The sequence below is a fragment of the Geospiza fortis genome, unplaced genomic scaffold (genome assembly GCF_000277835.1).
Source record: "Geospiza fortis unplaced genomic scaffold, GeoFor_1.0 scaffold46, whole genome shotgun sequence".
Lineage (NCBI taxonomy): Eukaryota > Metazoa > Chordata > Aves > Passeriformes > Thraupidae > Geospiza > Geospiza fortis.
The window spans coordinates 8,255-22,555 of NW_005054586.1; the positions used below are offsets into that span (position 1 = coordinate 8,255).

General features: G+C 48.8%; 1 protein-coding gene across 1 annotated transcript in view; it reads left to right on the top strand.

Annotated features, from left to right (window-relative positions):
* Nucleotides 1-6,196, top strand: part of TRAF3IP1 (TRAF3 interacting protein 1) — a gene marked incomplete at its 5' end in the record, with an annotated part of 14,350 nt that extends 8,154 nt beyond the window's left edge. Inside the window, 2 exons of the mRNA XM_005429924.2 lie at nucleotides 5,217-5,440; nucleotides 5,784-6,196. Coding sequence (XP_005429981.1) covers nucleotides 5,217-5,440; nucleotides 5,784-5,949 — 390 coding nt within the window. The remainder of the gene's footprint in view (nucleotides 1-5,216; nucleotides 5,441-5,783) is intronic.
* Nucleotides 6,197-14,301: the final 8,105 nt, after the last annotated feature.

Consider the following 14,301-nt stretch of genomic DNA (forward strand, 5'->3'; position numbering starts at 1 on the left):
GCAGGAAGAGGTTCTGGACAGGGAGTGTGAGGAGAGAGGGAAGGCTGGGCAGAGCTGGCACCAGTGTGGCATCGTGGGTGAATTGGTGTGCTCTGCTGTCACTGATTGCAGCTCAAACCATCTCCTGGCTTGTCTCTGGAGCTGGAGCCAGGCTGGGAGAGCTGGGGGTGCTCACCTGGAGAGGAGAAGGCTCCAGGGAGAGCTCAGAGCACCGACTGGCGCTCCAGGAGAGCTGGAGAGGGACTGGGGACAAGGGATGGAGGGACAGGGCACAGGGAATGGCTCCCACTGCCAGAGGGCAGGGATGGATGGGAGATTGGGAATGAGGAATTGTTCCCTGGCAGGGTGGGCAGGCCCTGGCACAGGGTGCCCAGAGCAGCTGTGGCTGCCCCTGGATCCCTGGAAGTGTTCAAAACCAGGTTGGACAGGGCTTGGAGCCACCTGGGACAGTGGAAGCTGTCCCTGCCCATGACAGGGGTGGAGTGAGATGGGCTTTGAGGTCCTTTCCAAGTCAGACCATTCCATGATTCTATAATTTTGCTTCGTGTGGTGAATACTGCCCCAAATTTGGAGATTTTTGGAATGACTTCTCCCCAGGCAAGCAGGGTGGGTGTGTGGGTTGGAGTGTGTTCATGGACAGGTGAAAACTCCAGCTCTTTTTGGAAGGATTGAGTATGAACTTCAGTTAATGTTGAAAACCACCACCCTCCAAAAAAAAAACCAAAAAGAGATTGAAAAAGCTCTCTTGAAAGAGCCATTCTTTTATTTTCTTGTGGAGCCTTCCAGCTCAGGAGCAGGTCAGACTGACTCTGGGAAGTGCAGTGATAAAGAACATTGTGTCTCCAACTCCTTGGCCTGTGCCTGAACCCCATACCTGGCATCAGCAAAAAAAGCATCCTGTTCATTTGAAATGCTTTAACATTTACTGCTTCCCTCCTGGTTCTGTGAAAGAGTTTCTTATGGGGATCCCTGGTGGATAGTTAGAATATACTTAAAACATAGACTCTGTAAAAAACCAGGAAAAGAAAACACCCTTTATGATCAAAAAAATATATTTTATACAATAAAAAACCCCACTCCACCTCGTTGGTTTTGCACTGGATATATCCCAGTTATTTGTCCAAAATGAAGTTTCTGCCCTGTCCTGTAGAAGGAGGTGGGGGAAATGGTGGAGCTCAATAAAACTGTGATTACTTGGGTCTGTTTTCCTAGTGGGACATAATAACAGTGTTAAAAGGGGTTGTAGAAACTATTGAAATGCTTGATGGATGCCTGTATTAATTTGATTGATATTTAAAAACCTGTTAATTAAAAAAAAAAGAAGCAAAGGGGAAGGTGTATAAAAGTAATCAAATGCTGTTTCTTGAAATTCTGGTGGCTTCAGGAGCCTTGTTGATAATTTCCACCTTTTTGATTAAAAAATAAAATTCCTGCTTTCAGATTTCTCAGGTGGCTGCCCCCGAGTCCACGTGGTGTTCTGCTCCCATTGAGGTAATGGGAAAAGCAGCCTTTTTCCAGCAATCCAAAGCAAACATTTCTCTTGGTGCCTCATGAAAAACACGAAGGAAAGGAAACGTGTTGGGCCTACAGAAGTGATCCAGACTTTTACACGGGGATAATTTATTGATCCTGGGGCTGTTGGGAAAGGGGAGTTGCTTGAGGTGTAGGGGCTGATGAAAAAGCCTGGAACAATTTGGGTTCTGGCTGGAAATCTCCCGTTCCCCATTTGTGCAGAGTGAGCAGAGGTGGCACTCGGGGCTCGTACCGCCCACGTCGCCAGCTGGGGGAAACCTCCTGCCACCATTCCAGAGATTTTAACCCATAGCTGCAGCTGTGGAGCTGGCAACAGCCTCTAATGCATTTCTCTCCTCTTCATTATTTACAATCAGCTTGACCTGGCAAAGCTTGAGAGCGTCACAGTGATAATTCTGAGCCTGAGCTGTGGAATCGTGGCTGTCCCATCCCTGGAATATCCCAGGCCAACCTGGATGGGCCTGGAGCAACCTGGGATAGTGGAGGGGTGTCCCTGCCCATGGCATGGCTTGGAACTGGATGGGCTTTGAGGTTCCTTCCCACCCAAACCACTCTGGGGTTCTGGGATCATTAGCACAGGTGTTAATGAGACAAAGAAAGAATGGATGGTGATTTTCACAGCTTGAGCTGCTGTGCCTTCTGGTTGGCAAATCTTCCTTGGGAGGAAATCTTTCTTGAAACTTGGGAGTTCTTACACTTCAGTATCACATGTGTTTCAAAGACACTTACTAAATTTTTTTTGTTTTATTTTTAAGCAATCCTATGATGAACCTGTAGGAATAGTATTTATTAGAATTTTATTTCAAACAGTATTTAATAGATTTTTTAGTGGTGTTAAGTTTCAGTTCTTGCAACGCCACTTGGCCTTGATGATTCTGAAGGTCTTCTCCAACCATGACAATCCTGTAATTCCATGACTGACTTTGGATGGGATATTTTCTCCTTTGAATCTCACTTTTGAAGTATTCAACTGCACAGAGAACATGCTGGAGTTACAGAGACACTGGAATTAATTTTCAGTATTTACTAATACACTTTAAGAAACTTATTCATGAAAAATACTCCAATTTTTTTTTTTTTTGTTTCACTTGAGCTTTTCAAGCAGATGTGTATTTTTAGCCTGGAATATTTCAAATTGTGAGCTGTGTTTGCAGACCTGTGTAGATCTGTATATAGGTATATTCTGTATCTAAGTCATACAATTCTGGCTTGCTTCTTTACTGAATTGTGGGATTTTAATTTCTATTTCATTTTTTATTTTGATCCTGCACTTCCCTGTGGAGGGAAGTGTGGCTGCTTGGTGTGTCTAGGTATGGGAGAGGTCATGCCAGCATTACAAGGATGAGAAAGAGAATGACAGAATCATTTTGGTGGGAAGAGATCTCCAAGACCTTTGAGTCCAACCTGTGCCTGATGCCCACCTTGTCACCAGCACTGCCAGGGCCTTTTCCAGCTTCCCAGCTGCCCCTCCCTGAGCCTGCAGTGTCCCATGGGCTCACAAGGAGCTGGCCCTTGGCCTTGCTGACCCTGGGCCCATGGATCCCTCTGCAGAGCCTTCTGCCCCCCAGCAGATCCACATCCCACCAACTCTGTGTCTGCAGCTTCCTGAGGGTGCCCTCCATCCCCTCAGCCACATCCCTGATAAAGATAAAAATGCTAAACAGAGCTGGGCCCAGTACTGAGCCCTGGGGAACCCCACTGGTGACCAGTCCCAGCTGGATGTGGCCCCATTCCCCACCCCTGTCTGGGCCAGGCCATCAGCCAGGTTTTATCCCTTGAAAAGTGCATTTATCCAAAGCATGGACTGCCAGCTTTTCCAGCAGAATGCCTTGGGAAACACTCCAAAACATGGCATTTGGAAAATAGACATGAAGCAGCACCAACCCTCAGATAATGGACTGGCTGAGTCTTCTCCCTTCTGAGAGAGCTGGATGTGAAATAAATTCCTTATTTTTTGGCTGAGCCTTTGGATAATGGATGGTGGGGAGGAAAGTGGTGAGGGTTTGGAGCACTTAGGGAAAACAAGGGAATGGGATGTCTTCCTGGGAAGCTGTTGGACCTGACAGAGCTCTGCTGATGGGCTGGAGGTGCTTTGTCTGCCTAGCTCACTTGCCAGCCCCATGTGGGAAATGCAGTACTGGGGACTGAGCCTTCCCTCTGCCTTTGGGGGAGCACAGAGCAGGAAAAGGAGTAGGAGAAGAGTCAGGATTGAGAGAGAAGGGTTTGAAACGCTGTGAGATCACAGCTCTTCAATCCCAGAGGACAGCAGAGGCATGGATGGCTCCAGAAAATCCTGTGGCTGGTGGGTGCAATGAGCACCTGCTGCTGCTGCTGCGAGGGAGGCACGGCCTGAACAGGGGAGAACTCGGGGCTGTGTTGTTTCTAACAGCTCAGCCAGCTCTGTGAGGTGACTTCAGCAGCATTTGTCACCTGAGCCCAGCTCCTGCTGAAACAGGAGCCCCGGTGCAGTCAGAAATGCAGCATTTCCTGCACCACGTGTGTGGCGGGGCGCAGGCAGCAGCCCCCAGCGAGGCTCAGCCTTTTCCCCAAACACATCCCTGCGTGTCCCCAGCCCTGCAGCCAGCCCAGGGCTGCTGAAGTGTGCTTGGCAGGAGGCCCTGCAGCCTCCAGAGCCAGCTGAGCAAACAGCCCAGCTCGCACAGGAAGGGAGGGCAGGAGGGGACAGGGGACAGCTCCCTGTCCCAGCACTGCCACCTCTGTGTTGAGCAGGAATTGTGCCAGGAATCGGTTCACCCTCTGGTTGGGGTGGCAGGGAAAGGCCTTTCTAGTTGTTTGGTATGTAATAAACAGAATTACTTTAAATAAACTCTACTTCAAGCTCTGTGTGTCTGGGTTTGGGAATTTGACCTGCAGGAGTGTTGGAAGGAAGGAAAAAACGAGGGGGAGAAAATCCCAGCAGGCTTTTCCTTAATGGCTTTGCTGGAATAAGATTATTCCAGTGTATTAGCAGTGTGGCATCACTCTGCTCTTTTTACAGCATCCTCGTGCTCCTGCTGGCTTTGCCACTGGAGCAAACTCTTGAGTTTGACTTGCAGTGAGCTGAGGGGCCTCAGGAGCTGCACCACAGAGACCCTGCTGGCTGCACATGAGGGAAAGTAGCACAAGCCCAAATTCCTCTGGAGTAGTGGGGTTTATGGAGGCCACACCTGCAGCATGTATGGTTTTACAGCCCTGAACAGGAGTGCAAGGCAAGGAGTAACCGTGTCTGTTCCAGCTCTGAAGTGCTGTTGTCAGGAGCAGCTTCAGGAGCTGGAGATCCAGACGTGGACAGTGGAGGGAGAGAAGCATCCTGAAGGGGCTGATGCAGAGAACTCAGAGGAGGCTGTGCCCTGGAGGAGCAGAACTTGGTGCTGCTTTCAAAGCTTGTCCAGAAAGGTGTGGCTGCCCCATCCCTGAAAGTGTCCCAGGCCAGGCTGGACAGGGCTTGGAGCAACCTGGGATAGTTGGAGGTCTCCCTGTCCATGGCAGGGGATGGGATGAGCTCCAAGATCCCTCCCAACCCAAACCATTCTGTGATTCCACGATTCTCTCTTCCATTTCAAACTTCCATTTCAAACATTCTCTAGCTCCTTCTCTGTTTGCAATCTCCAAACACCCCTCATTCAGCCTGCAGCCACAGTTTTCCCTCATTCTGATGCTCCCCTGTTTGTCCTTCCTGTTAGGAGAAGCCAATTGTCTCAGAAGCATCCAGGAAGAGGGAGAGAGACTTGGTAGCCAAAGAGATCGAGAAGTTCCAGGGCTCCATCCAGACTGTGTGCCAGCACGTGCTCAGGCTGGGCAGGATGGTGGATTACATCCAGGAGGACATGGATGCCATGAGGAACGAGCTGCAGCTGTGGCGCCAGGAGAACCGGGAGCACGCCGAGGCTCTGCGCAGGGAGCAGAGGTGAGCTCGTCTCTGGTCACAGATTTTAGGGGCCCTTAAAGCTTAGAAACAAAGTAAATATTGAACCCAGAGCAGAACAGTTGTTCTGGTGTGAAGGACAGTTGGTGAAACAGCTCCTTTGGCCTTGTCTCACACCAGAACACGATGAATCCATCGGCGTCCCTGCCCATGGCAGGGGCTGGGACTGGGTGGGCTTTAAGGTCCCTTCCAACCCAAATTCTGTGTGATTCCATGGAATGCTTCTCAGCCTTTCAGGTATTGAAATGTATTTTCTTGGAGGATTAAATAACCTGAAGCGGCTTGAAAGCTTCCAACAACATCATGTTCCTTGTGTCCCTTCCAGCATCACAGACAGCACTCTGGAACCACTGAAGGCTGAGCTGGCTGAGCTGGAGCAGCTGATGAAGGACCAGCAAGAAAAGATCTGTGCTGCAAAAGCAAACAATTTAAGGAACGATGAAAAAATCCAGAGGATGATTCTTAGCATAAATGTGTCTTCAAGAAGGTGAAGAAGAGGGAAAAGGAATTAAAGAGCCTTAGGACTCACTGACTGACATTGCTACCGAAAAACCAAAATCCAAATAGCAGATATGCCTTGTTCAGCTATAGAATGTTTAAGGACAGAACCCTAAAAATGTATTGAAAAACTGTTATTGCATTGATTTTTAGATGTCGATATTATGCAGGATAAAATGATATCCACTTGAATGCTAAAGTTGCAGAGCTATTAAAAGAACTTTATTTGTTTAACTGTGAGCTGCTGTTTCTCACTTCCAGAGCCCCCTTTCCTCTCCTTATCTCCCCTGAAATTCCCTCTCAACACACTGTCCTGACAAGTGGGTACTAAAGAATTCTTTTTCCCCCTTCAATGTTCCAAACTCCTGCAGGTCAGAAGGTCCCTGAACCCTGTTCAGAGCTATCAGGCATCTGATTAGGACCAAGTGAAAATGCAATTCGAGCATCACCACGTAAGGGAGCTGAAGTGTTTTATCTGCACAGGTGTTAATTCCATTTTTATTGCATATGTTCATTTGGAAAGGATTAATTTAAGTACCTGTTTCCTCCCCAGTGCACGTCCTTGCAGCTTTTTCTACGGGAATAATTCCACTGATGTTTCTTTAGTGAACTGCAGATGTCTGGAGCGTTTTCCTAATGACCCCTGGAGTGTTCTGCCCATGAGAGTCCAGCGTTAGTGATTCCTAAATCTGCAAAGAGTATTAGTGCAGACACAACTGTATGACTCTGGGCTGGGTGCAGAGGCTTTAGTCCCCTGCAAGGCTGTTGCCAAGGATTTTATGATGTTGTTTGGGCCGTGGATGAAGTGTTAGTGGCCTTGTTTTTCCTTCTTTGATTGGTGTATCTATGTTTTTTTGGGTTGTTTGCTTTTTTTCCTTTTTTCCTTCGTGGTTTCTTTATCTGGTGTCGGGACCTAAAAATCTACCAAATGATCATCATCATAAATGTGAGTATTCAGGGAGTTAAATACAGACATTTGGAAGGGTGAGAGGTTTTGCTCTGTGGGGCTTTGGAGGGGGTGGAGAATCATTTGGAGTCTTGGGAAGGAAGAGAAGAAATTTTTTGATCTCTTGTAACAACCACCTATGACACTGAGCTCTTTGTATTTGCATGGACCTTTTCCAACTCCTCAGCTGCACCCTGGCTCTCAGCACATGAAGGAACAGGGGTTCAGGGTGTCCAGCAGCACCCCCAGAACTGCTGGTGAAAGCCTGTGTGGTCACTGTTGCCTTCAAACACTCCGATTGCACACTGGGGTTTGCTGGGATTGCTCGGACTCCCGCCCCATGAGCTTCCCACTGCTCTAAGCCACCCCTAAAGGGCATTTGTCACCTGTCCTTCAGCCTTTGTCACCCCATGGTCCCCTCCCACTGCCTCTGCAGCCATAAAATCCAGCGTGGTGCTGCTGGAGCCTGGGATAAGGCAGGAAAGCAGTGGGAGCAGCAGCAGGTGTTCTCTGGAGACCCTCAGGGATTTCTGGCTCAAACAGGATTTCAATCATGAAATCAGGATTTCAATCATGATTTTTCCTTTCCCTCAGCTGCCCCATGAAGTTCCCTTCAGCCTCCCCTCATTGTGTCCCTGCTGGTGGGCTCTGGGTGGCCTTTCCCTGGTGACATGACCCTTGTGTCCGTCTGTCCTTGTGTTAGAAGTGCCTGTCCCTTCTCAGGGTGGGGAGGTTGGGCTCAGAGGCCTGGGAGAGCTCAGGGATGACTTTTTGACTTCTTGCATCTCCACATGCCCATTTTCTTGCACTTGCTGACCAAATATCACTTCAAACACTGGCTTGGTGTTAGAGTTTAACAGCATTTGAACATCCCACAGCCTCAGCTCTCTGGATTTGTTCCATGTCCCAGGCATGGAACACAGCTCGGGGCTGAGGCAGGTTGAGGAGGCAGCCCCAGAAAAGCCTCCAAAAGGGAGCAGCTGAGCCTGGAGGAGGGGCTGGGGATGTGTGTGTGTGTGTGCACAGCCAGGGAGTTGTGTTTCAGCCTGTGGGTGGTTCATTAGCAAAGGAAACTTTGCCGGAGCAGTGGTTTTGGGATGGAAAGCCCTTCTCATTGTCAGCCCCTGCGGCGCTAATGGAGCCTGACAGTTCTGGGAAGCAGGATTTGTGTTTCACGACGTGCCTGACATTCCTGTGCTGCCAGCCCCTCTGCCTCGGGAATGGTTCTCAGCTGCAAAGGTGCAGCTGGTGGCAGGGTCCCAAAATGCTGCGGCTTTGGGGCAGGGAGGGACACGGGGGGTGACAGGACCGCCCCGGGCCAGGAGCACTCGGGGACAGAGGAGGCTGGAAGGAAGGAAGGAAGGAAGGAAGGAAGGATGTGAAAAACGCCAATCACTTGTTTTTAAAATTTTAAAAGTTTAATAAAATGGTTATAAAAATAGTAATATCATTAGAGTAATAAAAATTTGGACAATTTGGATTAGGACAATACGAGATAATAAAAACAAAGAGTTACAGATGGTCCGGGTACCTTTTCTGGGCAAAATAAACCTGAAAAAGGACCCAGGTTAACAGAGGATTAACCCTTAAAAGCAACAGCCTGTTGCATATTCATACACCTCATCCATGATGCATAAATTCCATTCAAACACAACATTCTGTCTGGGCAGTGTCAGCTTCTTCCTCTGAATCCTGACAGCGTCTTCAGGGCTGAGTGAGGTGGGAAGAAGTTTGTTTCTTCTGATAAGGGAGCAATAAATTCCCTTTCTCTGAAAGATTCAGGTGTCCTGTGGCTGCTATCTCAGTGTGAGTCCTTTCTTTAGAAAAAGTATCCTACATAGCATAGTTTCTATTTTAACCTTATGTTATAACCTAAAACTATATTTAACACACTGCTCAAAAAAATTAATACAGCATTACTTTCTGACACAACACATGTAATATTCATTTTAATATTTGCAAAAAGCCAATCACAAAATACTCATTTTTCACAGGGGACATGGGGTGAGCTCAGAGGTCTCCAGTGGAACTCAGACCTCCGTGAGTGCTCTGGGTGTGGGAGGCTCTTCCCGAGGGTGGGAATGGCAGAGGTTTCATTTTGTGTTCAGCTCAAGGGAAGGCCAGGCTGGCTCAGGTGTGTGGCGTGGGATTTGGTGGAATTCAGGTACAAGAGGGTCCAGCTGGGGTTGTGAGGGACCCTCTGCTCACGAGAGACACCAGTGCCCGCTGTCCCCAGCCCAGCCACCCTGGTCCCCCGAGCTGCTTCCATATCCTGCTGATTTCTTGAGCACCAGGACCTGAGGGAGCAGCTGGAGCTGTGTCAGGTGGGATACTAGGAAAAGGTTTGTAATATATGTTATAAAATAATTTGTGCTAAAGGAAATTAAAGCTCACAGCATTTTGTGTACTAAAGCCAATGTCAGGCAACAAGCAGTAAAAGGCAAAGTGATAAGGATGGAGATTCAAACACCAGGAGGACACTGTCTCCAGGGATGGATATTTCAAGGGAATTTTTTTTCGTCTCTCAAGACCCCAGCAGGAGGCATTTGATAGGCATCACCAGAAGTTTATCCCAGAAGGTTTTCACCTGACAGGATTCCAGCAATTATCCTCCAGTTCCGGGAAACGCGGCAGCAAGAAAGAAAAAACTACGAAAATATACTAAAATATGCTAAAGAATGTTTCTTTCATCTTTCAATCTCCCAATTTCATTTATCAGCAAACCTAAAGTCTATTTGTAAAAGCAAATATCCAGCTGGGGTTGTGAGGGACCCTCTGCTCACGAGAGACACCAGTGCCCGCTGTCCCCAGCCCAGCCACCCTGGTCCCCCGAGCTGCTTCCATATCCTGCTGATTTCTTGAGCACCAGGACCTGAGGGAGCAGCTGGAGCTGTGTCAGGTGGGATACTAGGAAAAGGTTTGTAATATATGTTATAAAATAATTTGTGCTAAAGGAAATTAAAGCTCACAGCATTTTGTGTACTAAAGCCAATGTCAGGCAACAAGCAGTAAAAGGCAAAGTGATAAGGATGGAGATTCAAACACCAGGAGGACACTGTCTCCAGGGATGGATATTTCAAGGGAATTTTTTTTCGTCTCTCAAGACCCCAGCAGGAGGCATTTGATAGGCATCACCAGAAGTTTATCCCAGAAGGTTTTCACCTGACAGGATTCCAGCAATTATCCTCCAGTTCCGGGAAATGCGGCAGCAAGAAAGAAAAAACTACGAAAATATACTAAAATATGCTAAAGAATGTTTCTTTCATCTTTCAATCTCCCAATTTCATTTATCAGCAAACCTAAAGTCTATTTGTAAAAGCAAATATCTTTTTCCATTCATCTTGCAGAGCCCCAAAGACTGTATAAAACAAACCCCTTAGAAATGACATTTGGAGACCCACGGGGACTTTGGTGCAACAGAGGCCAAACCCTGGGTTCCCCCAGCTCTGATTGCCTGGCTGAATCAAAATGCTCGTGGCTTTTTCCAAATTTGTCCTTTGATTAATTAATAAATTTAATTACTAAATTGGAGTATTCATCTATAACAGGTTCTTCTCCCATGAAGTGGCTGCTGGGAACCCGGGCTGGCTCTTAGAACTCCAGCACCACACCATGTTTTCATCTTATTGCAGAGGTTCCGTACCTCCTCGGTGATTTCTCATGGGCAGCTCCTCACAGCACTGACTCCTTCTTCTGCACCGCCAACAAACTGCAGCTCTCTCTACAGTTCTCTGCCCAAAATCACCATGGGATCACGTCGGGGTCACCAAATGGGGGTACAACAGAAGGAACCACTTAACAAGGAATCAATAAAATAAGTTTGAACCACAATGAATTTATGGCACTGCCCAGGCTCGCCAGGAATGGGCACAGCCCTGAGGCTGCCAGAGGCCAAGGAGCTCTTGGGGATGCACAGGGTGACATTGTTGGGGTGTCTGTGCAGGGGTCGGATCAATGATCCTTGGGGGTCCTTTGGACACCCTGACCCCCAAATTCCCACTCCCCTGGTGCCCTGCAGTGTCCCCAGCAGGGACAGAGCTCACTCTTGCTGGGACATGGCCCTGCTGGGCAATGAACACGTGTGGATGCTGTGGAAGTGCTGTGGAAGCTTTGGCCTCAGGCAGATGCTGAGGCTGGATCTGTTAGGAAAATTAATCCACAAACACCAGAGGTTTATGTCCAAAAAGGAGACAGAGGAGTCCTGTAACTTCATTTGAATGAAGGGAGAGGCTATGGGGTATTTTCCCTGGGGTCTCTCCAATTTTTGGAGCCTCCTTTTCATCCTAATTTTCCAGCCTCATTTCCCTTCTCTCTTTCCCCATTGGCTGAGGTACTTGAGAGGTTCAGACTTCCTGATACACCTGATACCAAAGATTTCCCTCTAATGTATAACCCTCCCTTTTAATTCTTAATTCTTATGGAATTTAGGGGTTTTCCCCGCTGTTTCTTTCATCTTTCAATGTCCAATTTCATTATCAGCAAACCTAAAGTCTATTTATAAAAGCAAAATATCTTTTTCCATTCACCAATGGGTGGAATCCTTCCCATTGTTTCTTTTATCTCCCAGCGCTGGTTTCATCTCCCAGCAGACCCACAGCTTGTTTGGAAAGAAAAATCCTTCATTCATCTTGGATCCATCCACTGGGGAAGCAGCCACCACAGACTGATGGTGTAGCAGAGAAAGGCAGCACTGTGGCTCTGTAGGAGTGTTCCAAGGATTTTTGGGAATGTGTCCTTCTCCAGCAGGACAATCCAAAGGGATGGGTTGGCACTGAGACTTCACGTACCCGAAATTACTGTACTCTGCCTCAGGTGAATTTGTGCTCTTCCCTCCTCCCAGATTTACCCTGGTGGAGGGTAAATCCTTGTGACTAGAGCCAGCCTAGCACGAGGGATGGATTTGAGATCTCCCAGCCATGGAGTCCCCTTCAGCTCTTGGAGAGCCCCAGGCACCCCCTGGAAAACTCCCTGCAGCACCAAGGGTCCATCCCCTTCCGCGCCCTGTTTTGTGAAAAAACACGGCGAAAATAACGTTTCCGTTTTCCAGGGAGAAATTTAATTAAAAGGAATTAAGAGGCATGGTTTATAGCTTCATTTAACATGACGAAAAAAAGGATTAGCTCCCACCTCCTCCTAACCCAAAATTCAGGAGCTGATGGCAGCCACAGGAGGGAAACGCTTCCCAGGAGAGAAGGGAGAGGAATTTCCCCCCCAGATTTATGGCTTGCAAGGCAGAGGCTGCTCAGGTTGGCCCTTGTTTCGTGCCCTGCTGGCTCCCACAGCCTTGGCTTTGTGGTGTGCCCAGGAAAGGGCAGGGAATGGCCGGGTTTGGCTGCTTTTCCCAGGTCGCTCCTGCAATGTGCAAAGTGGGATTTGCCCTGGCAGCTTCTTCCCCTTTGGGGCATTTTTTGGTTAATGAGGAGCGTCAGGCAAAGGGCCCAGGCAGAGGAGGAAAAGGAGGAACTGTTAAAATACCTGAAATAACAGACCCAGCCCAAATGCAGGCACAAACAGAAGGAACTTCCTTTCCCTGGGAAGCACAGCAGAGCCTGCATGGCCAGGGCAGAACAGGACCTGTCCCCTCCCTGGAGAAGGGTGGGTTCCTTTTCTTACCTTGAACTGAAAATGTTTTCTTGCATCCAGGACAAAACTGTGGCACCCCACCACTATCCCACTCTCCTAAACCAACCTCCAAGGTAAGCAGGGAGCTTTGGTAACAAACAAGGGTCTAGAAGGAAAGGGATGGGAAGTGGGACAGGAGCTGCCCAGTGTCTCCTCGTTCCCAGACTTTGGGATTGCTTCCTGGCCAGCAGCTTTCCCTGGGATTAGCTCAGTGGCAAGAGGCACTTCATTTCAGATTTTCTCTGCTTTTTGGAGCAGCATCTGCTGCTGCTGGAGCCCAAGAGTTGGCTGGGCTTGGGAGGAGCTGGGGATCCACGTCTGGGAAGGAGGAGCTGTTTGGACAAGCAGCAGTTGCTCCGAGCTGGAGGGTTCCAAGCTGCTCTGGCTTTAACCTCGGGAAGGGGAAAGGAAGTTTTTCCCGTCCAATTCAAATAAATCTGGGCAGAACTTCCAGTGCACGTTACAGGGCTAGAAACTGGAGTGAACCTGAGCTGGGGCCTGGGTCACCATGGGGGGCTGGAGGGGACAGAAACAACCAGGGTGGCACTGATGGCCAGAGCACAGAGCCCTGGGCTTCTGTGGAATCCCAGAGGGATTTGGGCTGGAAAGGACCTTAAAGATCATCCCATTCCACCCCCTGCCATGGGCAGGGACACCTTCTGCTACCCTAGGTTGTTCCAAGCCCCATCCAGCCTGGTCTGGAACACTTCCAGGGATCCAGGGGCAGCCACAGCTTCGCTGTGCCAGCAGCTTTGTCTCCTCACATCCTGCTAAAGGCAGACAAACAGCCCTTAACTGTTTGCACAATGCTGTTTAATTTTATTTCACTTTCTTTTATTTTAACTGGAGAGGTGGCAGTGGGAAGAGAAGGAGCCCCAGATGCTCCTCTCCACAATACCCAAGTGACTCCCTTGACCATCTATGGTTGGGTTAACCCTGGCAAGCCAGAATTCCAGGTGCCCACCAAAGCTCCTTGATCATTCCCCTCCTCAACCAGACAGGAAAGAAAAATGTAAGGAAAGGCTCAGGAGTTGGGATAAAGGGCTGGGAGACATCACTCACCAATCACTGTCATGGGAAAAACAGATTTCACTTGGGGAAATTAAATTTATTTATTATCAGTCCCATCAGAGCAAGGGCAAGAAATAAACCCAAAACTTAAAAACACCTTCTGCACACCCCTCCCTTCTTCCCAGCCTCAAATTCACGCCTGGTATTCTCCCATCCCCTCCAATGGAACAGAGGGACAGGGAATGGGGACTGGGGTCAGCTCATCGCTTGTGGGCTCTGCTGCTGCTTCCTCCTCAGAGGAACACTCCTCACTCTCTTCCCTGCTTCCCTTTATCCATGGGGTCAGTCCTGTAGGATCTCCCTAGTGTGGGTCCCTTTATCCATGGGGTCAGTCCTGTAGGATCTCCCCAGTGTGGGTCCCTTTATCCATGGGGTCAGTCCTGTAGGATCTCCCTAGTGTGGGTCCCTTTATCCATGGGGTCAGTCCTGTAGGATCTCTCCATTGTGGGTCCCTGGATTTAAAGAATCCCAGAACGGTTTGGGTTGGGAAGGACCTTTAAGATAACCTTGTGTCATGGGCAGGGACACCTTCCAGTGGACCAGGACTCCATCCATCCATGATCCTGAGTACCTGGATGGGGGAAGCTGCAGAGCAGAGGAGCCAGTGGCGTTTCCAAGGGGTGAGGGGTTTTCAGTGTGAGCATTGTGCCTGACCCCACACACGGGATGGGGAGAGGAGAGCCAAGGAAAAGGCATCAGCATTCCT